The sequence below is a fragment of the Sinocyclocheilus grahami genome, unplaced genomic scaffold (genome assembly GCF_001515645.1).
Source record: "Sinocyclocheilus grahami isolate Dianchi unplaced genomic scaffold, SAMN03320097.WGS_v1.1 scaffold35.1, whole genome shotgun sequence".
In the NCBI taxonomy this organism is placed as follows: Eukaryota; Metazoa; Chordata; class Actinopteri; order Cypriniformes; family Cyprinidae; genus Sinocyclocheilus; species Sinocyclocheilus grahami.
Genome location: NW_015505214.1, coordinates 1459816 through 1486672, shown reverse-complemented (window position 1 = coordinate 1486672; position 26857 = coordinate 1459816). Strand labels below are relative to the sequence as shown.

Sequence of the window (26857 nt, the reverse complement as noted above, 5' to 3'; positions counted from 1 at the left end):
ACATCATGAGTAGACACGCCCCTTACTGCTGATTGGCTACAAGTTTTTTTTTTGCTGCTGGCCCGAATCAGTTTTCTAAAGCGTTTTTGAAAAATCGCTTACCCCACCTTTAATACCAAATGTTTCCTTCTCTTCTATGAATAAAAACCCAGCACCTGCTCTGTAATCAAATGATAGGAAGAGAGAACAGAACAGGGTGTTTTTGGTAAGCAGAAGCAATGAAACAAAAGTTTCAGTTTAGTTTTCCAGATTTGAGAGAGCTTTGTGGGATACTTTATTGTTTTGGTGTATGAAGAGTGATATTTTGCAGACTTATAGTCCTCTGTGGGAGACAAAACAGCAACATATTATGTGTAATATATAAATGGCACATCAGCCATGGTCGGTGGGTCTGGACAATGGATTTATATTTCCCTGGGGCTAAAATATTGCACCTTTTATTATATATGCAACATAAGTTCGGTATAAAACAGTTCAATATTTTGGATGGACCCAGTGTACTGAGCGTCTATCTGTCATAGCCTTGTTTTTGATCAGTCTAGCTACTTCTAGGTTTATGATGGTTGTGGTAGTCTTCCTATAGCCTATCCCCCACTCCGTCAAGCACAGGGCACCTTGTCTGTTTTTTTCTACCCCACACATACAGGCATTCTCCACCCCCTCCTCAGATTGTGTACTTGGACATTTTGTACTAATCGTAAAGAAAGCCGAAAAACCAGCCCATGATGAGTTGTGAGCGTTAAACACATACGTTTACATTTATACACCCTCTACAATTCAGTTAGTCGGTGAGTGGCTAGCATTATGAGTCCATTAAAGAATACATGCGCAGAGGACCAGTGGTAGTTCAGTCTTTAAGTGATCTAAATGTTTAATGCCTGTATATTGGTCTGCCAAGCTGTTTGCAGTTGTAGACAACATTTAAAGTTGTCTCACATCCTCTTTCATTAACTCAAACACTTTTCCTCTGACTGATGGTCTTCCTGCGTATCAACTGCATTCCCAATTCCAACATTCCCTAAAGCCACTGATCCTGCTTTCAGCATTCTGTTTTCTTTCCTAATAGTTGTTCCTAAATCCTGCAGCTAATACTTAATGCTCTTTGGAGTCTTTCCAAGTCATTTTTTATTAAATCGACTGCCTTAGAAAGTTGTAACAGTCATTCTTTCAATAAAATTGTTGGTCTGTTTAATTAAGTTTGTTTAATTGTATTTGTTTCCACTGTAAACGTTTAGGCCTTATACTCTGCACCCAATAGGCTGCTTATAGTGTGCAGAATATGTTCAGTGAGCTTCTGTCAATACCTGGTGGCATTAAAACCAGGATATAGATTACGGTTTACAAGCAAATAACTGGCTTAAAACTAAGTGCATCCTCCTCAGTGACCATCAATTTTCTCCCTGCGTACTGACTCTTTGTGAAAGCGTATGAAAAAATTCTACAATACTGTATACATGTACATGTAATAAACTAGGGATGCACCGAAATGAAAATTCTTGGCCGAAACCAAGGCCGAAAACCGAAACACCGAAAGAAATTATGCCAATTATTAGTACCATTGCATTTATGGCTATGACTGTGTACTAACTTTACTAAAATCAAGGCATTGCAATTTCATAAATTAATATTAACGTTTCAAAGAATAAATCAATTACAAATTATGGAAATATTTATTTAGCACATTGCAACAATGCACAGTATAAAATAAAATTCAAACTAAAATGTTTAACTTAAACCCACTCATGTGTACATTAAAAAATAATGTACTGGCCTGCAGAAAGGTTTTAAAATGAAATGTTCTCTCATAAAAACAAAGTGCATTTAGGTCAAGTACATTTTAAATTTTTCTCTGTAGGACTACTACAAGAAAGTGCATTCAGAACAAGTGCAACTGCTTAAAGATACAACAATATTTTCTCTGTAGGCCTTCAACATAATAGTGTATCAAAACAAAGACTGCCATAGCCCATATGTTAACTGTAGAACTTTAACAACAACAAATGCACCAAGAATTGCAGATGTGCAAAGTGGATAATAAATATTTAAACACTAGACAAGCCCATTCTACTTGAGGTAAAGTGGCAGGTTTTTCTTGATGAAAAGTAGCTTCTCTGCTTTATCACAGTGAAGTCTGTTCCTCTTCTCATCGAGAACATGAGCTGCTGCACTGAACAGTCTCTCGCTGTCAGTGCTTGTGCACGGAGCAGACAAGTACTTGCGTGCCATCTTTGTATGTATGTATCACACTCATATCACATCTAGTTGTTTTGGATAAGAATTAGGGATGCACCGAATATTCGGCGTTTTCCTTTTCTGTGCCGCGTTCCTCTCATATGTTTGAATTTCAGGTGATAAAAATTAAACCCGACGTGGAGAAAGTCTTTGCAGATGCACCCCCTCTTGAAATTTCGGCATTACATGTTTCGCAAATCGCTGTCCGTGGGTCTTTCTCAGATATACTGAAATACGTCCACGCCGCAGACATGTTGCTTCAGACAAGCACGTGCAGGTCGCGGTTTCTGTTTGCGTCATCACAACATTTCGGCCATATTGTTTCGGTGATAAAAGTCTTTCGGCCAAAAACCGAAAATGCACTTTTGGGCCATTTTCGGCCGAAAATTTTCGGTGCATCCCTATAATAAACAATAGTAAGTGCGATGACGTATGTTAAAGTCAGTTCATTTTTAAATGCACTAAAACCTGCTTGTCTGACAAACCTGGGCTTTTCTGTTTTGTGGCATCATATTAAAGAATTTTTTCGACTTCTGTAAGTCCACTGGACTGCAAGTGTCCCATTTGGGACAGGGCCATATTGCCTGATCACAAGGTCACATTTCTGTGCTCTGTATGCCTATAGTAAGTCTTATGTCAACATGTTGAGCTGTGGTGTTGAGTTTCCTTTAGCCGAGTTATGAAATGCAGATCAGATCCTGTGTGCTGATCAAGGATGTGGCAGGACAAAAATAGATATTTGATATTTGGGAGAAAGAAGGACAATGGTTAAATGACACTGGTCATATATTGTCTTCTGTTTAATGTCAAAGTGCATTGTGAATTTGTTTGATAACATTTTTAAAGTTTATTTGTTTCTAACAAAAGATGATTGTTAAATGTTTTTTTAATAAGCAAATAAGGGACAGAATAACTCTTCACCTAAACGTGGAAAGGCATGATGGTCAGTAGGGATGCACGATATATCGGCCACCATATCGGTATCGGCCGATAAATGCTCATTTTTGTCAGGTTTCTTTGTTATCAGGGCTCTAGACTCATTCTTCCCACTGGTCGCTCCTTTGCGACTAACTTTCTCAGTTGGTCGCACGAGCACAAAATTTGATCGCAATTTTATTTATTTATTTTTTTTGCTACAACATGGGATTAATCAGTGCATGCTGATGAACTTTTATCATAGTTTATAGTTATATGGTAACGAAAGTGTTCAACATTCAACCCGTTCTTTTTCATCAGTGTTATTTGTGATTTAAATTTTGTGAATGGGAATTCCTCTTTTGCTATGTTATAAGCCGAGCTTCGTGCGCTTTCGCTTTCACTTTTGAATTTGCGATCTTGGTGTCACGTTTTACAAGAAAGGATAATTGTCTGTTTTGCTTGTATCTATACACCTTTCACTTTTTAAGACTAAAACAAAAGATAGATTCATTGTTATTCTTAATTAAAAAGCACAACCACAATAAAACAGTAGGCTATAAGGACAAACTAGATTAAATAACGTTTATTAACAAAAACGAATAAGACGAGGCATGGCATACAGCACATGCAGTATTTATTATGTACTGACTAATAAATTACAGAATGTTTAGCAAACACTGAGGAATCAAATAAATAAAAAAAAATTAAAGAAAGCCTCCATAGCATAACGTGAGGTGAACAGCAAAGATAAGCTTTTTAAAACAAAAACAAAAGTAAAACTAAACTGGCTGTCGGTGACAGGACTTCCCACAAGAATACCAACCATGTACACCTTCTCTGGTTTATGAAGCGGTCTTTTATTTTAATTTTGTGTGAAAACCAAATCCTCCGTCTGCCATCATTTCCTCAATATTAGCGCCATTTTGCCACGTGCTGCACACACCTTCTGCAAGGCTCGCTATATGGAGCAGATGCTTTGGAGCAGCGCAGACCATGCATTCACACAAATGTGAGCATGTCAAATTTTAACTCGCGCATTCTCAAATAATTGTCGCAAATGCGACCATTTTGTTCGCAGTCTAGAGCCTGGTTATTGTCATGCAATTGTTGTTGGGCTTAGCCTGAATATCATTTGGAGATGGGATTTAGATACTGTGCTCTTGTTGTCACACCATACTTCTGGCATCAACTAAGGGTTCATCTTATTGGAAAAAAGGTTAGCATGAAAACCTATATGCTTGGCAACAAAGCACAGAAACCCTGCCCAATCTCGGATTAACATAGTTCACCGATTCTGCTGTGCTGACTCGGCTGCCCTGAGCATTGCCTGTTAAGGAAGTCAGGCATTTCATTTCAATCAATGGCTTTAACATTCTGAGGTGAGCTACTAAAATCATCACTTCAGAGTATTTTTGAGTTGGCCTAAGCAGCTGTTTTGATTTGTAAAGCAGACCTCATCTGAAGCAGATCTCCTTGTTGTGAATTGTTCGTGCCATGTGAGTAGAAGATGTGATGCTGCAGTGACTGTACATGCATGATGAGATCCAGTGCTATTGTTTTTATCCGGGCCTGAATAAGCCTGTGCTCTGTGATGTGTCTGCTGCAATGGTCAGGTTGCATTAGCTGCATGAATGCCTAAAACTTATGATTCATTCTGCCTTCTGGAAACTTCAGCATTTATTTCACTTAGAGTGCTTCTCGGATTAATGAACTGCACCCCCTTAGGCTCCCACAATGCTTTGCACTCTCCCATAACAGTCTGCACGTGGTCATTATATGCGTCTAATAACATGTCCCTGTTTTTAGGGATGAGTATGTCTGGATATTTTCCGTTTCCAATGTGACTTCTCATGGGACAAAAAAATACAAAATTATTGTCTGATAATTACAGCCATTTTTCAGTATTGGTAGATTTTATATATTTAGTTCTCCATGTTCATAATATTGCACATTCACTTTTAGCATTTAAAGCAGTGGATCTCGACCTTTTTGATTCCATTGTTCACAACAATATTTAAAGTGGCCATGATTTTTACAGTTGTTACTGAAGGAAAAATACTGTTTAAAAATATACGCACTCATTTCTCATTTCTACCCAATAAAATATTCTAGAGCTTGGCATAACTAGAAAAATCGATATGCATATTCAAATGTATAAAATGCCCATGGAGTTGTAAAGGTTTAATTTTATTAACTTTTTAATATGAACTTTTCGAGGTCAGCCTACTTCCTAGAAATCAAACTTATTTGATTTTTTTGTTGATTTAGCTTAATGTATATCATTAATTGTTTTAATAATATTATTATCTTAATATCGACCATTTATGGTTTATTGATTACCATATCAACCAGAATTTAAATATCTGTGCATCTCTAGTCCTCATCTGTTAACCCGTTCAACTAGAATAGATGATATCTTAGGGCTGGACGATATGGCCAAAATTGATATCACGATATATTTCTTCATTTCGGTCGATACGATATAATTCCGATATCGATATGCACACTATTTATCTGAATTCGAAATCTTTTGTAACATTATAAATGCCTTTATCATCACTTTTGATCAATTTTAGCATCCTTGCTAAATAAAAGTATTCATTTCTATAATTTCTTTCTCAAAAAATTTATAAAAATGATACTGAATGGAATAGTGTATAATGTTACAAAAGTTTTTTTATTTCAGATAAATGCTGATCTTTGGATCTTTCTATTCATCAAAGAATCCTGAAAAAAAAATTACTCAACGGTTTTAAATATTGATAATCAGCAAATCAGCATATTAAAATGATTTCTGAAGGATCATGTGACACTGAAGACTGGAGTAATGATGCAGAAAATTTCCCCATGTATGATCACAGGAATAAATTACATTTTAAAATCTATTAAAATATAAAGCAATTTTAAATAGTAAAAATATTTCAACATTCAATATTTTTAGCTGTACTTTGGATCAAATAAATGCAGCCTTGGTGAGCAGTTTACAGGGGCTTATTTAAAATGAAAACTCATTCTCTGCCAGCAGGAGGCGCTTTTAGAGTGTTAAAACTGGTAATGTATATCGAAATATCGGAAATGCGTTTAAAAATCATATCACCGTTATTGAAAAAAATTATATCGCGATACATATTGATATCGAATTATTGTCCAGCCCTATGATATCTCTTACACTGATTCCCGTACATACATAAAACAGCATGTCAGTCATTTCAGTGAAGTTCATCATCACCTCAAACATGAGCCTCCGAAGTCTCTGGGATTTTAATAGCAGCATATGTGTCACAGCGCCTGTGGATTGATAGCCTGACTCACGACTTCATTACATTCAGCTTCATTCTATTCTCGAGATGTTGGGTGAGAAGGGGAGAGATTATGTTACGATGTATGGGTAAAAATCCTCAGACTTTTAATGACTTCATTTCCAGCCCTGTCAGCTCAAGAGGGCTAAGGCGTCTTCCGCTCTGGCGTTTGCTCTGTGGCAGAATGCTTTCGTCTAGTTACAGCATTGGCCTACTTTTTGGGAGAGCTCTGGCTGCGTGCCCCGCAAGCCTGTTCTTCTGTTCCTCCCCCGGCCACGTCGCTCTGTGCACATCTGAATCTGTTGAATCTCTGATTTCCCTCGCCTCAGTTCATTTATTATTTATCATTTCACTATTTACCGTCATTCAGACCATCCCTCCCTTGTTTACAAGAGACTGCGTTTGTACTGTTTAAAGAAATCTGTGGCTGTGATATTTAGCATGTTGAGATTATTAGTCTCCTTGCATTCTGGGTTTAGGAGTATGTGCTTTTGTATTTTATGTGGCAGGGCACACTGCAAAAATTTGCATTTGTATTGACATTTAGTGTCCAGTCACCCTGTTTTCACTCTGTGAACCAGATGCTGTTTAGACCTTGTTTTTTTTTTCCTTTTAATGTGCCAGATGCTCCGTTCCTGTGCCACATAGGCAAGTCAAAGTCAACTCAACGAATGCATAACAAACAGATATGGATTTCTCTTCCTCATCAAGCATTTGCCCATTCAAAATGCTGTCATTTGTTTGTATACTGTTTGAATTATAACGTTGCATGAAAAATAACCTTTGAAACTCACCTGGTGATGTGATTGGATGAGGTCACCGGTCATAAATCGGTCAAATAGCCATGATTGATATGTGGAAACATCACACATCGACATAGGTTATTGATAAATATTCTTTATATATATATTAGGGATGCACGATATATCGGCCGCCATATCGGTATCGGCCGATAAATGCTAATTTTTTCTGTTATCGGTATCGGCCTGATAAGAAAATTTGGCCGATATCTTAAAGCCGATAAATAATGCATTATTTCCTTCAGAGACACTTCAGATGCGCGCTGTTCGTTTGCAGCCTTTTGTGCAATTGTACGTTGTAATATTGTGTTTATTTGATGTATATCTGATTTATCTCACATAGAATGCATTTGGTTAAGTTAAAAGAGCGCTTCAGTTTACCGGTGATCGTCTTTAGCTCAGCGCACGCAGCTAAAACAGCAGTGCACAACATTAATAACTATGATTGGGAATGTTGTGTATATAACATTCTAATGAGAACATTATTATAATAAAACGTTGTGCATTCTTTGGGTTTAGTTGCCGTGTTTCAGCTCGTTGTTATGGGAAGAGCGCATCCACAACAGGATCACACAGTCTGACTATAGCATGCAATAACTGCGTCATCTTGTACATATATAAGTTGTAATATTATGTTTATGTTGAATTAACATCAATCTCAGGATGCATTTCCTTTAATTAAATAAACTGCCAGCAAAACGCTTCAGTTTACCATGTTCATTCAGCTCTTCAGCTTCAGCACGCGCAGCGCAACGGCTGCTATTTAAAACAGTGGTATTAATTAGTTACTTTTTCAAAATCATTGATACATTATTAATAACAACAACCACTTGTATTTTTCTCTTATTATTTTCATCAACAATATGGTTTAGTAATTAAAATAATTTAATTATTGTCCGTGCAGAGGCTATTCCGTTTTATTGATCTATGGCGCATTCATTTTGATTCTTTACAAGTGTAATGATGTCCAGTGACTTGTTTGCATTATTTATGCATAATTTTATTTATTTGTAAGACTTTTTTATGACTAAATTTGGTAATGGGAGAGTAAAAATATTTTTAAAACGTACACCGTTCAAACTAGGCTGCTTATGTTGAAGTGTTTGGGATGTGGCTTTTAATGATGAGACCTTTTTTGTAATCAGGCTCTCAAAAAGTATATAACAATTTGGATATAGATTTATCGGCCAACATATCAGTTATCGGCTTTCAAAAATAAAGAACAATCGGTTATCGGTATCGGCCAAAATTTTCATATCGGTGCATCCCTAAAAAAAAATACCGTCATGTACCGTGAAACCGGTATAATTTTGAAAAATACTGTGATATAAATTTTCGGTCATACCGCCCAGCACTAATTAGAACATTCAAGCAGTTTAAAAAAAAATTTTTTTTTAAATGTGCCATAGAGAAAACATTCTAATATATATACACTTAAATGTAATTGTTAGCAAATCTCAAAATAAAAATAAATTTTTCATATTGTACATTATAATGATGTTTCCTTAATTGTAGCGTTTAAAGCTAATGGTTTTTGAATGTTTTTTTTCATTTATTTAGAAAAAAATGGTATAGAATTTCTATCTTGGTCATCTATCGGGTATCAGCACATGAAAATAACTGTCTTATTGGTATCATCCTGAAATCTCATTTTTCATATTGTACATTATAATGATGTTTCCTTAATTGTAGCGTTTAAAGCTAATGGTTTTTGAATGTTTTTTTTTCATTTATTTAGAAAAAAATGGTATAGAATTTCTATCTTGGTCATCTATCGGGTATCAGCACATGAAAATAACTGTCTTATTGGTATCATCCTGAAATCTAATGTGTGTGTGTGCATCCCTAATCTGTTTTCGTTTGAAAGTTTTGTCAATTGTAATGTCATTGTGGAGGTATTCAAATGGGTGCTAAATTGGTTTGCTGGTGTGTGACACCAAAGGATGATTCAAAATTTTACTTTAAAACACTTTTGGATTCTACATCTCATTTATCAACCAATATTCACTTATTCAACCAGACCAAAATCACAAGATGTGTCTTGAGACTTTCTCTTGCTGCCTAATTTTAGACACATTCAAAAGAGTTTGGCCTGGAGGCACAATGTTATAAAGAAAGCCCTGTTGTTCACACGGTAGCCACAGTTTACCGCCGCGTCCATTTACAGCCACTCCCTCCCTGAGAACTGTGACAAATGCCTGACAGCACACAGGACGTTTTTTCATTTAAAAACTCACTTAATACCTTTGTCTGCCTTTGTTTATGTAGGATCATGTAGATCACTTTAACTATTTCATCACTTCATGTGTCATTGTGATTTCAGACTTGTGTAAAAGATAGTTTCCACTATCACTTATTTGCCTTATTTCACCACAAATGTTCTTTGCCAGCTTTCTGCTGTTTACTCTGGAGTGCAAGAATTGTGCTACCGGAAAAGATTGCTCATGCCTTTGCCAGAAGAAGACATTGCACTGCATAGGACTGGGCGATAAAACGGTATCGATATTTATCGACGGTACACCTTCTTCGATAACGATATAAAAATATTCGATATAGTGCACAATATAGGCACGTGCTATGAGTGACGCAGACAGCACACACAAACACGAACACGTGCTGAATTGAGTGCTGTGCCTGCCTGTGATGAGGAGATTGTGAATAAAAAAAATTTATATTAGTCGAATTTAAAATAAACATGATGAGGTGATAATGATGTAAGTGACATTGCATTTGAATGTTTTGTTAGTCTAGCCCACGAGACGCGTCGCTGCTGTGTTATGCATTCAAAATATTAGAGAAATATAGAAGCTCAATACGGAGAAGATCTTGATTAGGTTAAAACCGAAACAAAGCCATTCACACAGAACGCATATTCAGTGCATTTTTAGAAGGACAAATATGACTGCTGCACTCGAGTCTCATACAAGAGATGTAGCCATGCAAAGTTAAAACAGTTTAAACTTTTAGAAAACACGTCACGAATTTGTATAGTTTTATTCCTTTTCACTGCGTCTCTTATGTTTTAAAATGCAATCTACGTAATGGGCGATTTGGCATTTTGTATTAAACATGATGCAAATACATGATGCTGTTTTGTTCATAATTGTTTATGCAATTTACGAAATTCTATTTGATTTATATGAGTTAATTTAGACGTAATGCAGGTTTTTTTATAGACATTTATTTCTTTGCGTTCACAATTTAAATGTGCTGCATTATTTTGCTCATTGTGGCCTCGGGAGACAAGACAAAGGTTTCATTAAGACCCATTTAATCTGCATATAAAACATTAGAAATTAGATATTTGTTTAATTTTTATTGTGAGTTTGACTGTTAAAACAAAAAATATTTGTTGTTTGTCTCAATAAATTGGGTTAATTTAAAAATATAGTGGGTAAAAATAAAAATATATATATTCCTATTGCGCTTTGTTTTTAAAAAGGTTATAAAAATGTCAGTAATTATCGATACCGAACGATATGAAACATTATATCGTTGATACATTTTTTTTTAGCTATATCGCCCAGCCCTAGCACTGCATTGATGTTACTTATGATACTTATATATTTATATTCCTGATATCAAAGAAGGTGCCTATGAATCAACAGTCTGGGTTCAAGCATCAATTTAGAGCAAATGCCAATAGGGTTCTCTTCAAACCCTTTCCTAATGAGAACTTGTGTACGAGACAAATACTTTTTCCTTACTTAATTTACCTAATTTAAGTTTTATAACCTTGCTAGACGAATATATGAACACTTTTATCTTTGGTAAATAGTGGCTGTATAAACAACGTGCCACTTAAAAATATATATATATTCCTATTGCGCTTTGTTTTTAAAAAGGTTATAAAAATGTCAGTAATTATCGATACCGAACGATATGAAACATTATATCGTTGATACATTTTTTTTTAGCTATATCGCCCAGCCCTAGCACTGCATTGATGTTACTTATGATACTTATATATTTATATTCCTGATATCAAGGAAGGTGCCTATGAATCAACAGTCTGGGTTCAAGCATCAATTTAGAGCAAATGCCAATAGGGTTCTCTTCAAACCCTTTCCTAATGAGAACTTGTGTACGAGACAAATACTTTTTCCTTACTTAATTTACCTAATTTAAGTTTTATAACCTTGCTAGACGGATATATGAACACTTTTATCTTTGGTAAATAGTGGCTGTATAAACAACGTGCCACTTCCATCAACCATAAAAAGCAACCACAGTATTTGCATGAACATTCATCAGTAATTATTTATGTACACTTTGCTCAAGTCCAGGTGCTCTCAGTTTCTCTTGTATTTGCACTAGTCAGTTTTGACTATAGCATGAATTCTCTCTCTTTAATGAAATGGGGCTAGGAATACATTAAAAGTGTGCTTTAGCTCATTTAATGACATTCCCTGGTAGATGATGTGAAGTTTAATGGAATTGTTGTTTAGGATTGTTGTACAGTTGTGGCTACTGGTCTGTTCTGGCATACAGAATAGGGCTAAAGCTAACAGGAAATGTTTGGGGGATTTTGCTGGGTGCCTGGCTTTTCTAAACCTACTCATCCAGACAGGCTGAGAGAATAAGCACCGCCACAAAACGAAGCGATCTGTCACATCAAATGGAGCACCAGCTAATTGATTGCCATTATTTATTGTCTAGTGTCCCGTCACCCATTTTCTGTCCTGGTGCGTACTTTCTGTCGTGAACTGCCTTACTATTTCCCTGACTTGTTCGGACAAACCTTCATGTAGTGATGAGATGCTCCACAATGACTGCTGGGTTGTGAATATATTGATTGTTTGCATTGCATCTCAGACTGAGTGTTTCTCCTACGATTTGGCTTCTTACTTGAATGGTGAAGTGAGGTGATTGGGACATAACCCATCAGATCAACCTTCACTTGCAAGTCTGCGGCCATGAACTGGTTCAGATAAACATGAATGCAGCTGAAACCATCAACATAATAAATACCTTGATGGTGACCCACTGAGACTGTTTATGTGAATATGTAGCTGCACTGAGATGGCTGATTCCTATTTTTGATTAGCACTTCAAGAGTTCCAGTTTCAGCTGACTTTCTGAGAAGGGTGTGAAACTGTTCTTTTGGTTCAACAAAAGAAAAATGTGTTTGTACATGAACTAGTTTGTTATCTTTTCCCATATCTTGTCCTAAGGGTGACAATGAAGTGTTTGATGCACATGTGATATTTGTTTGATGTAATGGAAAATTAAGCAAGATGTCAGCCAACAAAATGGCTGATTTGTCAATAATTCTTCTGAAAGGACAAAAACTAACCTAACACAAAAAACATGTACAATTCTGTTCAGAAGTTTAAATTAGGGATGCACCGATAGGATTTTAACAAACAACTATTGGCTGATTCCGATACCGATATTGGTCAATTACATAAACCAGGGCTTAAAAATTAAAAGAATTATGGAAAAAATAATGTTTTTTAAAATGTAATTTATTTCAGTGATGCAACGCTGAATTTTCAGCATCATACTGCAGTCTTCAGTGTCACATGATCCTCCAGAAATCATTCTTATATGCTGATTTGCTGCTCAAGAAATTGTATTTATTATTAATATTAGTAATGTCGAAACCATCTATTGATGAATAGAACAGTGTCTTAGTTCTGGCATTGTCATCAGCATCAGCTCTTAAGTGTCTGCTCGATCCCTGCTGCTGTGCTTCCCTGTAAGTGCTTTCATAAATAAGAGCTAAATGTGAGATGATATTCTCCCACTGAGTTCCCATAAGCTTCCTGTCCAAAGGAAGAGCAACAGTAGCTCTGATTTGCTTGTGGGCTACATGGCCTCCTGTGTCATGCTGCTTCCCAACAATGGAAATATCTAAATATGAACATTTATTTCCCCCCTATAGCCGCTCTGCTCTTTGTTTGTGGTTATTTAACATACTCAGCATCACTTGAGACTCGGATGGCTGTTATGTAACATCAGAAAAGGACAATATTTTAAACTGGAGAGGGCAAAAAGCCAACATGCATAGACGTTTGAGCTGCTGCTTTTTTTTTTAGTTTAATTTTGTGAAGAGAATATAAACATCTTTTTTTCCCTCTTTTTACGGCAAGGGTTTGACCTGTTTTCTTGTCATGACATGTCTGATGGTTTTTGCTGTGGTGTAGTAAAAAGGTATTTGTCTACTAGGACTGGATTCAAAATTGGCATCAAAGTGTATGTATCTTCTCCAAACAGGCCTACAATGAGTCTTGTGTGATATGGAGGAATCTAAGTTTTAAATGTTAGTAGGTTTTGATCTCATTCATCTGTCTGTGGTGTTATTTTTGACATGATTCCACCCTGATGAATCACTCTGTTTGACCTACATTTGAGTTTTTACTACTTCCTCCACCTCGCTTCTGATCCTCATTCAGTGCTGCTTTTTACATGAAGCAAAAATGATTTCCATAATTAAAATCTGTTGGTGTGTGCCAATGAATGTACATCATAACATATGAAAAAAGTGGAAAGAATCATGGCGAGACACTAAGCACTGTACTTTGTGCTGTGGGCTTAACAGTAGCTGATGACATCTGATGCTTCTGCTCATGTCATCTACAGATGAGCTGGAATGGACATTTACATTTAATTCTTGCTGTGTCTAAATTGTATTACAAATACGATTCAACTTTTCTATAAATATTTATTACGTGGCTCATTGGAGTACTTCATTTTGGTACATTTTTGGTACTATAACTCATAGTTGTCCCAGGCAACTCATCACTCTACACCAGGGCTTGAAAACGGAAAAAAAATTGTATCTGTTCACTCTTTATAATATATTAATTTATATTTTAACGTTTCTGTTCCTGCTTTCCTCTGTATTATTACCGTTCCGAAATTGTTTTTAAAAACAATTTTCTTTGCCTATAATAGGCTAATAATAATAATAATAATAAAGTACAGCGTTTTCTTTACTCAAAATGAAAAAAAATCTGGTATCTTAACCCGCTGCACTTAGTCACAGCCAATACAGCATCATCTTGTCTAGATTTTGGCCAAATGTAGGCTACTAAACAAAAGAAAAAAAATCTATGAACACTTTTTTTAAAGACATTAAAGTATTTTTTAAGATTAAAAATGTTTGCTGCATTGTTTAAAAAAAACGCTTCTTGTATAAGATTGCGTTTTGAGAGTAAAAAAAAAAAACGTAGGCTAGGCTAACGTCGCATTTTATTATTCCATTCAGAAATAATGTAGGCTAAAATGCCGGTAAAGCAAAATGTTTACAAACATTATAAAAACAGTTATTAGTTTCTCTCCACAACAAATCCTCTAAAATTAAGGCTATGCGTTTAGGCTATAAAAACGTAAATCCAAAAACAAATTAATTTAAGGTGAAACTGATGCCTACCTCTCTCATTCGGCACGAATCCAAATGTTTACATATTCTCGATGTATCTGGATGCTAAAATATTATTTATTATAGGCTAGGGTTTGTACTTCTCGCATCAATGTAAAACATCATCCTTCACATCGGCTATATCAGCACAGTGAGGCGGTGGTCATGCTGAACGCAACAGATTGTACAACGGAGCAGTGTAATACCTTTCTTTAATTTATTTACGTTTATGAACCGGCTGCAATGTCGCAAAAGTGTGTGTGTGTGTGTGTGTGTGTGTGTGTGTGTGTGTGTGAGGCGCCGGCGCAATATGGTCATACAAGCAAGACCTCATTCAAAACTTTTGCAAAATAAATAAAACTGTAAAGCTTTTGTAAAATAAAGAAAACTGCTTTCTGCCGTCTAGTTTTCCTTTCCGAGAACTTTGGATCGTGTCAATGAACCGAAACTCAGCACATTTTTATCTATTGTTTTGTTAATCTGTCAATGATTACGTGAAATATATTTAGTGTACAGTATATGCCTGTATGTTCCTTTTTATGTAAGCCTATCGTTTTATTCTGTTTTCTCCGTTCACAGAAGCGCTGCAGGTGCGTGTGATCTATTGAATCCGTCTTACACTATCCTCGGATAAACGCTAATGCATTGCCATGGCGACTTACCTTTGATGAATTTACAGCTGAGCGGGCATTTCACTCGTTGGATGCTTCAGTGTCACATTTGCAGGCCGTACTACTTGAATTCCTGATTGGTTGACAGTAAATTTCAAATATTAAATGGAACGATAAAATAACGTTATTAACAGGTTAATGGCCATTTCAAATTTTCGATTCTGTTCGGAACTATAAAATTGTATTTCTTTTCTGTTTCTGGTTCTGTTCCTGTCAAAATTGTGTTCGTTTACGGTTTTCGTTCCTTGAAGCGGTTCAGAGCCCTGCTCTACACCCTCCTGCTTCTCAAATAATTCAATTTTAGCTCAAATCGATACTTAATGAATCATTTATTTAAGTATGTTACTGACTTTGTAGCAAACATGATAATGTATAGTTAGCTGGTCATTAGCTCAAAGATATGATATCAAGACGGATCACCCTGTCTGGTTTATTATACAGGCACAATCATTATCGCACATTATTCAGGGGTTACTCAACTGCTGCTCTAAAGAAAACTTCTTCACATGATAAACTTTAGGCTTTCCAGCAACCTTTTGTGTGGACTCAACCATTGATAAGTAAATCAGCAGTTCCCTAAATCAGCAATCCGGAATCAGCAGCTCATTTGCATTTAAAGAGAAGTTTCTGCTTCCACTCAAAATAGGCATTTTCAGAATGATATAATAAATGATCTGTGGGGTATTTTGAGCTGAAACTTCACAGACACATTCTGGGGACACCTGAGACTAGGGATGTCAATGATTAATTGTCGAAAAGAGATGCAATCAATTACAGCTATCGGTGGTCGATTAAGCAGTTTCATTTTGGGCTGCGTGCGGCTCGTGCGCAAAACACGTGCAAGCGGTTGTGAGTGACGGTGACGGGGCTGGATCTTTGGCGAAAATAATAGCAGGACAGATCATTCCTACAATTTGTTAATTCTTTCCTACGACTTATTAATTTGTAGCCACTCCATGTTTCATTTCTTTGTTCCCTAGAAAACCCATGATTTAACTAAAATTAAGTCATAGCAACGAATTCTTAATTAATGGCCACAAAATCATTTCATTTCCCCCTGCATGTTTACCACAGTAAGAGATGCGAAAACAGGGATTAAAAGTGAACGACAATAAAATCAACCTGCGAAATTAGAGGGGGAGATTGTGAAGATTTGGGAAAAGAAACAAATGCTACTAAATTTTTGAAAATTCGTGACCAGACGGCAAAACAGAACACAAAGCCGCATATGGCTTTAAATGTATCGAGATGCATGAATGCAAAAGCATGGTCACAATGTAACATTTGCATGCTAACCCACTTTGTAGGCGGATCGGCTGTTAGCATCACACTGGTTCCCTCGACAAAAAGCCAATGGGATTTTTCCATAGGCTTTTGGATTATCGCAAAAAATAAGCTCTGTGTTCAATCATAGTTCATGAAACTTACACGTTTTGTCCATCAAGATAATCTTCACAAAATAATATAACTTTTATGAATTTTGAAGCCAAAATAAAAGCGTCAGAACTTAAAATCTAAGCTTAGACTATAAACGAACTACAGCACCACGGTAGCTCGCCTTCAACGTCACCACCACCACGTTCCCGACAACTTTTTCAGACTTATTTTAACACGTTCAGTGAAAAGGATTTTCTCTTTATATGAATTTTAATCCACACTACATTAACCTTTTCATATAAACTGGAATAAATACAAAACTAGAGACAAACTAAAACTGAAATGAGACATTAGTAATAAACATTTTAGTGATTAAATGAAATAATCATAACTAAAGGGCATATGAAAGCACGTATTTCTGTACATTTCGAAATAAGGTGCATTAAAAGTGAATAAATCTTTGATTTAATATGAATATTTTATTTAAAAACGTGTCTCCGCGTACTACCCCTTAGCGGTCAAAGATCGGCGACGGCCCCAGATTATTGTTGTTTCACTTTAACAGCACATTAAACATCACACTCTTACTTGATCTGGACAAACTGTGCATCAGTAGAAAGATTAAAGACTCTAGCTTCGATATTTGACCACTGTTTTGATAGAACAGTAATGTTGTGACAGTAATTTAGTAATTTATGTTAGGAGTGCAAAATAATAAATCTGTATGTGTCAACAGCTCATTAATCCTTAGTGCGTTTTATATTGTTCTTATTAGTAGAATTCAAAATTAATATTATTTTATTATTATTGTTATTATTATTATTATTATCATATCAGTATTATTGTTCGTTTTTCCCCCATTCATTTTTTTACAGAAACACTGAATGAGCAACAAAGCAGCACCACCAGTCCTAAATTCAGTTAAAATGACTAATATGCATTCATACATGGTTTTAATTCTAATTACTAAAGTTCTATCATTAAATAATACTTGATTATTATATATAATGCTTGACTGACTGATGTTAAGAATTGACTTTCAGATATTTAAAAAGCTGTGCCATTTTACAAACATTATATATACAGTATTACTATAAAACATTTCAAAAGTTTTTTTGTTTTAATTTTGATGATTAGAGCTTACAGCTCATGAACGTCAAAACTCCAGTATCTCAGAATATTAGAATATTTCCTAAGATCAATAAAAAAAGGATTTGCAAAACAGAAAAACTCAAGTTCTTTAAAGTATGATCATTAATGCACTCAATACTTGGTCTGGGCTCCTTAAGCACAAATGACATCATCACTGAGGTATGGCATGGAAGCAATCAGCCTGTGGCACTGCTGAGGCACTATTGAGTCTTCAGCTCGTCTGTATTGTTGGATTGACTGTTTCTCATCTTTCTCTTGAAAATATCCCATAGATTCCATATGGGGTTCATGGCCAATCAAGCACAGTAATATCATGGTCAGCAAACCTTTTGGAAGTGGTTTTGGCACTGTGGGCAGGTGCTAAGTCCTGCTGGAAAAGGAAATCAACATCTCCATAAAGCTTGTCAGCAGATGGAAGCATAAAATGCTCCAAAATGTCCTGGTAGACGGCTGCAATGACTTTGGACTTGATAAAACACAATGGACCAACACCAGCAGACATCACGGCACCCCAAATCATCACTAACTTTGGAAACTTCACGCTGGACTTCAAGCAGCTTGGATTCTGTGCCTCTCCAGTCTTCCTCCATACTCCAGACCTTGATTTCCAAATTAAATGCAAAATTTACTTTTATCTGAAAAGAAGACTTTGGACCACTGAGCAACTGAGTCCAGCTCTTTATCTCCATAGCCCAAGTAAGACGCTTCTGACGTTGTTTCTGTTTCAGAAGTGGCTTGGTAGCCTTTTTCCTGAAGACGTCTGAGTGTGGTGACTCTTGATGCTCTGACTCCAGCTTCAGTCCACTCTTTGTGCAGTTCGTGTTTGAATCGGCTTTGCTTGACAGTATTCTCAAGCTTGCGGTCATCCCTGTTGCTTGTGCATGTTTTCTTACCCGATTTCTTCCTTCCAGTCAACTTTGCATTTGATATGCTTTGATATAGCACTCTGTGAACAGCCACCCCTTTCAGTAATGACCTTCTGTGACTTACCCTCTTTGTGGAGGGTGTCAATGATTGTCTTCTGGACCATTGCCAAGTCAGCAGTCTACCCCATTATTGTGGTTTCAAAGAACAAGAGATACCCGGAATTTATACTGTAGAGTTGATCATTTAAAGGGGTCATATGATGTTGCTAAAAGAACATTATTTTGTGTATTTGGTGTAATGAAATGTGTTTATGCGGTTTAAAGTAAAAAAAAAAAAAAAACATTATTTTCCACATACTGTACATTATTGTTTCTCCTCTATGCCCCGCCTTTCTGAATAAAAGTTACGCCTTTTTTCTTTGTGTGAACATTTGGGCGGCGTTATGCAAATCTTCCCACATAGTGACGTAGACATGTGGGGGCGTGTTAGAACGAGCCGTTTTAGGTAGGCGTGGCTGACTCTTAACTTTTATAAAGAATATCTCTTTGGATTTGAGACTTTAGTCTTTGCAATTTTACAGATCTTCTTTATGCACCAAGAGCTTGTAACACTTCAAAGAGAGAGGAAAAATTTAAATCGCATCATATGACCCCTTTAATGAAACTCAAATGTAAATATTCTAATATTTTGACATTCTGGATTTTTGACTTTCATGAGCTGTAAGCTCTAATCATCAAAATTAAAACTAAAATGTTTTTGGAATGTTTTACTTTACATGTAATGAATCTAGAATATATGAAAATTTCACTTTTTAAAATGTTACAAAAAATTACTTTTTTCATGATATTCACATTTTTTGAGATGCACGTGTGTGTGTGTGTGTATATATAATATACATACATGCATACACAGACACACACACACACATGCATAAATAGTATATCAGTCTGGCGAGTGACTAAAAAATTTACTAGCCAATGGCGATTCAATTGCCAAGTTGTCCGTAGAGGGTTGATAACACAAAATCGGAGGGGTGTAAAAGCCTTCCTTTTCCTCTGTTGTCTTATAAACATAATTTTACAATAGGTCATTTATGTTTTTTTTTTTGTGCAATTTTTCCTTGTTGTTTCATTATATCTTAAAGTGGGTGTGTCTTTACTGCTGTGACTTCCCCATACATGCTTTCCTCAAGTAAACACCTAATTACAAGGCCTGATAATAAGGAGAAGAGTCCCATCAGAGGAATCACTTGACAGTGGTTAATGTCTGATGTTAAATGAGGGTTTGACCGTACAGACCGAGGTGCTGACAGTGTGCTAACATGAGCCTGCATGTGTACAGGTGACACACACACACACACACATGCATAAATAGTATATCAGTCTGGCGAGTGACTAAAAAATTTACTAGCCAATGGCGATTCAATTGCCAAGTTGTGCGTAGAGGGTTGATAACACAAAATCGGAGGGGTGTAAAAGCCTTCCTTTTCCTCTGTTGTCTTATAAACATAATTTTACAATAGGTCATTTATGGGTTTTTTTGTGCAATTTTTCCTTGTTATTTCAATATATCTTAAAGTGGGTGTGTCTTTACTGCTGTGACTTCCCCATACATGCTTTCCTCAAGTAAACACCTAATTACAAGGCCTGATAATAAGGAGAAGAGTCCCATCAGAGGAATCACTTGACAGTGGTTAATGTCTGATGTTAAATGAGGGTTTGACCGTACAGACCGAGGTGCTGACAGTGTGCTAACATGAGCCTGCATGTGTACAGGTTCTCCTGACTCCTAAATCTAGTCAAGGTGACGCTCTCAAGTTACTTTGTTACTATCTGAAACGAGAGTGAGACAGAGAGTGTGTGTGTATAATGACAAGCCCCAGCTGTTGTTCATTCTCCAAAAAGTCATCTGACAGCTTTCTTTGGAGATCAGATGCATAGTACAAGATACTCTCAAGTTACTTTGTTACTATCTGAAACGAGAGTGAGACAGAGAGTGTGTGTATAATGACAAGCCCCAGCTGTTGTTCATTCTCCAAAAAGTCATCTGACAGCTTTCTTTGGAGATCAGATGCATAGTACAAGATCTGTGCCATGATTTTACCTCCCATGTGGATCTATGCTGGTGGTTAAATTAAACTGGTAGGATTAGGAGGAGATGACTATATGATTAATTGATCAGTTTGGTGCAGAGTGTCAGTTAATATTCCTTTTAGATACTGCTGTCAGTGCACTGTGCATTCATCATTTCCAAACATGGCAACTTTAGCAATGTAGTAATTTATTAATTTCAACAATAATACGGCCCTGTGCAATCTTTTATTTCATCCAAATTACTTTTGTTTTTGCACCGCCAACAAATTCATAAAACGTCAATAATTTTTTTAATCAAATTAAATAAAACTAGTTTTTGTGGTTAAAAGTAGCCTATAAATTAAAACATGGAAATAATATTTTGATTTGTGTGATATTCCTTTTTTATTAACTTGTACTACTGTTATTTTTACTACTCTAAAAAAGAATACATTTAACTATGCAATAGTAATAGGGGTGCTCCGATCAGGATTTTTGAGGCCGATTGCCGATCACAGAAAGCAGTATCTGCCGAGATGTAGTAATTTATTAATTTCAACAATAATACGGCCCTGTGCAATCTTTTATTTCATCCAAATTACTTTTGTTTTTGCACCGCCAACAAATTCATAAAACGTCAATAATTTTTTTTATCAAATTAAATAAAACTAGTTTTTGTGGTTAAAAGTAGCCTATAAATTAAAACATGGAAATAATATTTTGATTTGTGTGATATTCCTTTTTTATTAACTTGTACTACTGTTATTTTTACTACTCTAAAAAAGAATACATTTAACTATGCAATAGTAATAGGGGTGCTCCGATCAGGATTTTTGAGGCCGATTGCCGATCACAGAAAGCAGTATCTGCCGATACCGATCACCGATGCCGATCTTTTAAAGCCTTCTTTTTATCATTTATAACTATTTATAGTAATACTCCAATCAGGATTTTTAGACATTTATTCAGGGCCTCAATTTCATTTTTGAAAATGGGGGGGAATTCCTCTCTTAGGTGACTCTTGTGAGAGGGGAAGCAGCACAGACTCTGCTTTCACACAGGAGTCCGCTACTGATCTGTGGCTGTTTACTACAAACACAACATTTATCCATTAGTTTTGTTTTCAAATCCAAACATTGTCACTGAAAATTCTTTTTCAGCATTGCAATTCTTTTTTTACACAGTACAGTAATGCAATCTTTCACAGACATGTTTAAAGGGGTCATATGATGCTGCTAAAAAGAACATTATTTTGTGTATTTGGTGTTATGAAAAGTTTTTATGCGGTGTAAAGTTAAAAAAACATTATTTTCCATATACTGTACATTATTGTTTCTCCTCTATGCCCCGCCTTTTTGAAACGCGTTAAATATAAGCAACACATTGCCAGTGTTTAACCATTCAGCGCTCACGCGCTCTCCTGGAGACTGCGCTCATGCACACTCGCAGCAGCACGCACATAATGCCAGGTTCACATTACTCCGTTTGCAGTGCATACATGGTGCAGACCGGTGCAGAGTGTTAAGAGAGTTTTTATATCACATGGTATATTTGGTACATGTAGCTCATTTCCATGTTTGGGAATCTTACGTTTGTCTCTGTGTGTTACAGGCACTCTTGTCATCATGTTTATTGTTCAGAAGAGATCTCCTCTGGCCCAGGACTCCCAGCACAGGATGACAGCCGTTACACAGCGCAGGAACCAGGGGCCGACGACAAGGTAACGAAAAACAATGACTCCACGCAGTTACCAACTAAATGCCTCCATGACTTGCTAGCAGTTGAACTCTTCTCCTATTAGGTCTTTGAGCGTGTGTGCTTTACAAGAGTGAGATTTAACTCTGTATTGTGAAATGAGAATCATATACATTTGACCTTTAGAGAAGAGAGATTCTTTGGCTGTTGTGTAGGTTTGAGTAGCCCCTGAAGTTGTGCAATAGTTCCTCATTCAAAGTGCAGGCTGTTGTTGACACTGTCTTTCAGCAGGCTAATCTATAAAGGGACTTAAAGACAGGGGCCCCAACAAAGACCCTCCTCCTCTTGTGTAACCTATAGATTTAAGACTGTATAGGGATGTGGATTCTTCTGGTTGTCCAATATTTCTTAGTGGCTGACTGATTAATCCCAGTTTAGCTTTTGTTATCATGCCATCTTTAAAGTTAAAGAAGCATTTTAATGTTCAGCTAAAGCGTGAATCTGTAAACTTACCCTTTTTGCACTTCAGCACATTTTTTCCCCCTCCGGCAGTCACAAAAGTGTTTTCTCTTTGCTCCTGCCAAACTTGAACGATAGCTGTTTGCCCTTGAAAAACATATCTTCCACCCTCATAGAAACAAAGCCAGTTCTGTCAACTTATCTGTTGTTAAAAGAATCTCTCATCAATACATGTAACCAGACAGAGGCAGTCAAGCTCCAAAAAGAACAAACCAAATGCCATAAAATTGTTTGTGTAAGAAACTGACCTTGTAACCCTTTCTTGCTCTTTATTTAGATATTTTACTCATAAGTAACATTGTTTTTCTCTTTCAGGTTGAAGAGGAAAGGGCGACACACACGCAGTCATCGTACGACGTGGGTCTGGAGACAGAGAGAGCTGCACTAAAGGAAACATCATTGCACTCACAAGACGCCCTGCACGAAGAGAAGCACAAACAGGTGCCAGTGCAATCTAACCATCATATCTGTTTTCTTTTATTACCTATCTCAACCTTGTATGTGACCCACACATTTGACATCTTATATTTATTTTAGTTGACTTACTTTTCTTTGACTAAACTCTTTGCATAAAAGCAATAAACCTTTGGTTCATTATGAACAACAACATAGAGTAATCAGTGCCCGCCTGATTTTGGTTCCAGAAGTATTTTGAGAGATTTAGAAAAATGCTAAATATGCATGTTTATACAAATATTAAAGTAGATTGAGAAATTCGCAGTGCTTCATGACAGTAGGTGGGCACTGAAAAGCTCTTTTGGGGCAATTTGCTTGACACAATTCTCTGATTGGAGGAGATTTTTTTGCATAATCATGGGTAATGTAATTTTTCACCATGAACTCTGTTAAACATAATTATTTAAAGTGAAAGTTCATCCAAAAATGAAAATTCTGTCATTAATTACCTTCGTTTATCTTCGGAACAAAATATATATAAAAAATATATATATTTTTGATGAAATACGAGAGCTTTCTGACCCTGCATAGACAGCAACGTAACAAAATCGTTCAAGGCCCAAAAACATAGTAAGGACATAGTTAAAATAGTCCATGTGACATCACTGATTCAACCGTAATTTTATGAAGCTACGAGAATACTTTTTGTGCACATAGAAAACTAAAATAAAGACTTTATTCAACTATTTCTTCTCTTCTGTGTCAGTCTTCGACGCACATTTACTATGTTAACAATGTCATTACTACGTTTCTGGGCCTTGAACATGGTAGTTGCATTGCTGTCTATGCAGGGACAGAAAGCTCTCGGATTTCATCAAAAATGTCTTGATTTATCTTATTTTTGTTCCGAAGATGAACGAAGGTCTTACGGGTTTGAATATATTTTTTTGATGAAATACGAGAGCTTTCTGACCCTGCATAGACAGCAACGTAACAAAATCGTTCAAGGCCCAAAAACATAGTAAGGACATAGTTAAAATAGTCCATGTGACATCACTGATTCAACCGTAATTTTATGAAGCTACGAGAATACTTTTTGTGCACATAGAAAACTAAAATAAAGACTTTATTCAACTATTTCTTCTCTTCTGTGTCAGTCTTCGACGCACATTTACTATGTTAACAATGTCATTACTATGTTTCTGGGCCTTGAACATGGTAGTTGCATTGCTGTCTATGCAGGGACAGAAAGCTCTCGGATTTCATCAAAAATGTCTTGATTTATCTTATTTTTGTTCCGAAGATGAACGAAGGTCTTACGGGTTTGGATTGACATGAGGGTGAGTAATTAATGACAGAATTTCCATTTTTGGGTGAACTAGCTCTTTAAAAAAATAAGTTGATATAATGCAGGCTGATGGCTTCAACAAAAGCATATACTGTCGATTAACAACCTTGTAGCTCACGGTGGGTCTGTCTTTAACTGTTTTTCAGTTAAAAATCAACTCCCTTATGGAGAAAATGAATAAGATTTACTGCCAGAATCAGACTCTATTGCTGTGATCTTCCAGCTCATGTCTGCAACCAAATCATAGTCAAGATTTTTTTTTAATAGCAAACCCTTCTTCTGTTGCTTAATTGTTAATCTCTTTATCTATGTTTCTGTCATTGTAGACTGTGAATTTGGAAGAAGTTTTGGAGGAGCCGCAGATTCAGCTTGAGTCTGCTCTCCCTGAGCTAGAACAACAACAACAACAACAGCAGCAGGAGCAGCAACCAGAACCCCAGAGCACCCAACAATCAGACCAACAACAGTCAGCTCAGCCACCAACACTTACACAGCCCCAAACAGCACCGCCACTCTCCCAGCCCCAGCCAGACCCTGAAACTCTACAGGCCACTGCCACAGAAGATCAGGGTGCCCACGCCTCCGCTGCTTTAACCCCCCCACAGACTGACCCACATGGAGAAGACCCGTCTGCACCTCCTGCTGAACTCCAGAAGAGCCCAGAGTCAGCCTCACCTACCTCAGTCACCTCCTCCGAGAGCTCCTCCAGGTGAGTACAAGCACAACCGTTTGGGAGAGAAGAGGGTGGGAACTTTAAATGTTTGTCATTTCATTCATTTTATTTTCTTATCGAGTCATTTCTGTGATCCATTTCTGCATCCAAACTTTTAAACTGAATCAGTAAAGCATACAATCATCACTTCATGGACTTCATATGGCACCTACTTTGGACGTTTTTTCAACTGCATCACAGTGGATCTCACCTTCTTTACTAGTCCACTATGACTTGTTTTCACCGGACTTGGAGCGTTTACGAATCTTCCATTTCAACAAGGACCGAAAAAAAACAATATCACTTTGCGATTTAAAATGTAATAAACCAGTACTTCAAGAACCTCTATGGAGCCCTGGACAAATGTTCAGTCCATACGTGGAGCCAGATTACTTTCTCTCTCTTATCCTTTCTATCCCCCTCCCTCTCTCTATTAGTATTCCTCTCCCATTCCTCTCTATTTTCCTTTCTCTTGGTGTAAACCCAATTTGATTTCTTTCCTTCAGTGGACTAGATGTTCCGCGTCCTGATGCCCCTGTAGAGAACTCTAGTGCCAGTCAGTGTGAGGTGGGCCCTAAGAGCGTATGCGACCAAAACGGTCGCAATTTCGAGCCCTGACTTTGATGCATCTTTGCTAAATAAAAATATTACTTAAAAAAAAAAAATAATAATGATCCCAAACTTAGTCTAAGTATTAATATCTTGTCAGATCATCCATTCAGATTTGTCCTTTTTATAATGACATAATTGGATAGATTTCAGGTATGGAGCTAAAAGCTATAATGTCTGTATTTTAAAGCTATTTCAAGCACTGAAATATTTTATAGTTTTGTTTTTCCTTAGCGTACACCACCTAAAAGAGCTTGATGACAATAATCTCTACATTTTGCACTCCGTAGTGTTCCTTCCTTACCTTTTTCCCTTTTTTATGTAGAGAGTGAAAGGGTTTGTATTCGATTACCACTGAGCCTCTCCACACCCTGCTGTTAGAGATCTGCAGAGCTAAAACATCCCCTCCTCTCTTGTAAAGCTGCTCTGACACATACACCCTAAATGGAGAAGATGAAAGTGGAAGAGAAAGCATAAGAGTGGAGGAGAGGAAGAAGAGAGAGTACATCAGCATGTTTGTTTTCCACAGGACAGCCTTGTAAATGTTTAATTAACCAAATGCTCACTCAGCGCTGCTATTTAGGCATTTACACACTCACAGAGAGGGATAGAGATAAGGGAGACAAGAAAAAGGGAAAGTGATGAGGAGATAGAAGGAAAGACCACCCTTTTGTGTAAAATGTATAATGTCATTTATGTCATTTATTTATATATATATATATATATATATATATATATATATATATATATATATATATTATACTGTATATAGGCCTAACAACACCACGCCACCAACGGTAATTGGTCCATTACCACCGCGATGG

At 36.6% G+C, this 26857-nt stretch overlaps 1 protein-coding gene across 1 annotated transcript in view; it reads left to right on the top strand.

Annotated features, from left to right (window-relative positions):
• Nucleotides 1-26857, top strand: part of LOC107581497 (SUN domain-containing ossification factor-like) — a 67005-nt gene that overhangs the window by 14272 nt on the left and 25876 nt on the right. Inside the window, 4 exon segments of the mRNA XM_016267076.1 lie at nt 22366-22474; nt 23284-23409; nt 25039-25421; nt 25931-26006. Coding sequence (XP_016122562.1) covers nt 22366-22474; nt 23284-23409; nt 25039-25421; nt 25931-26006 — 694 coding nt within the window.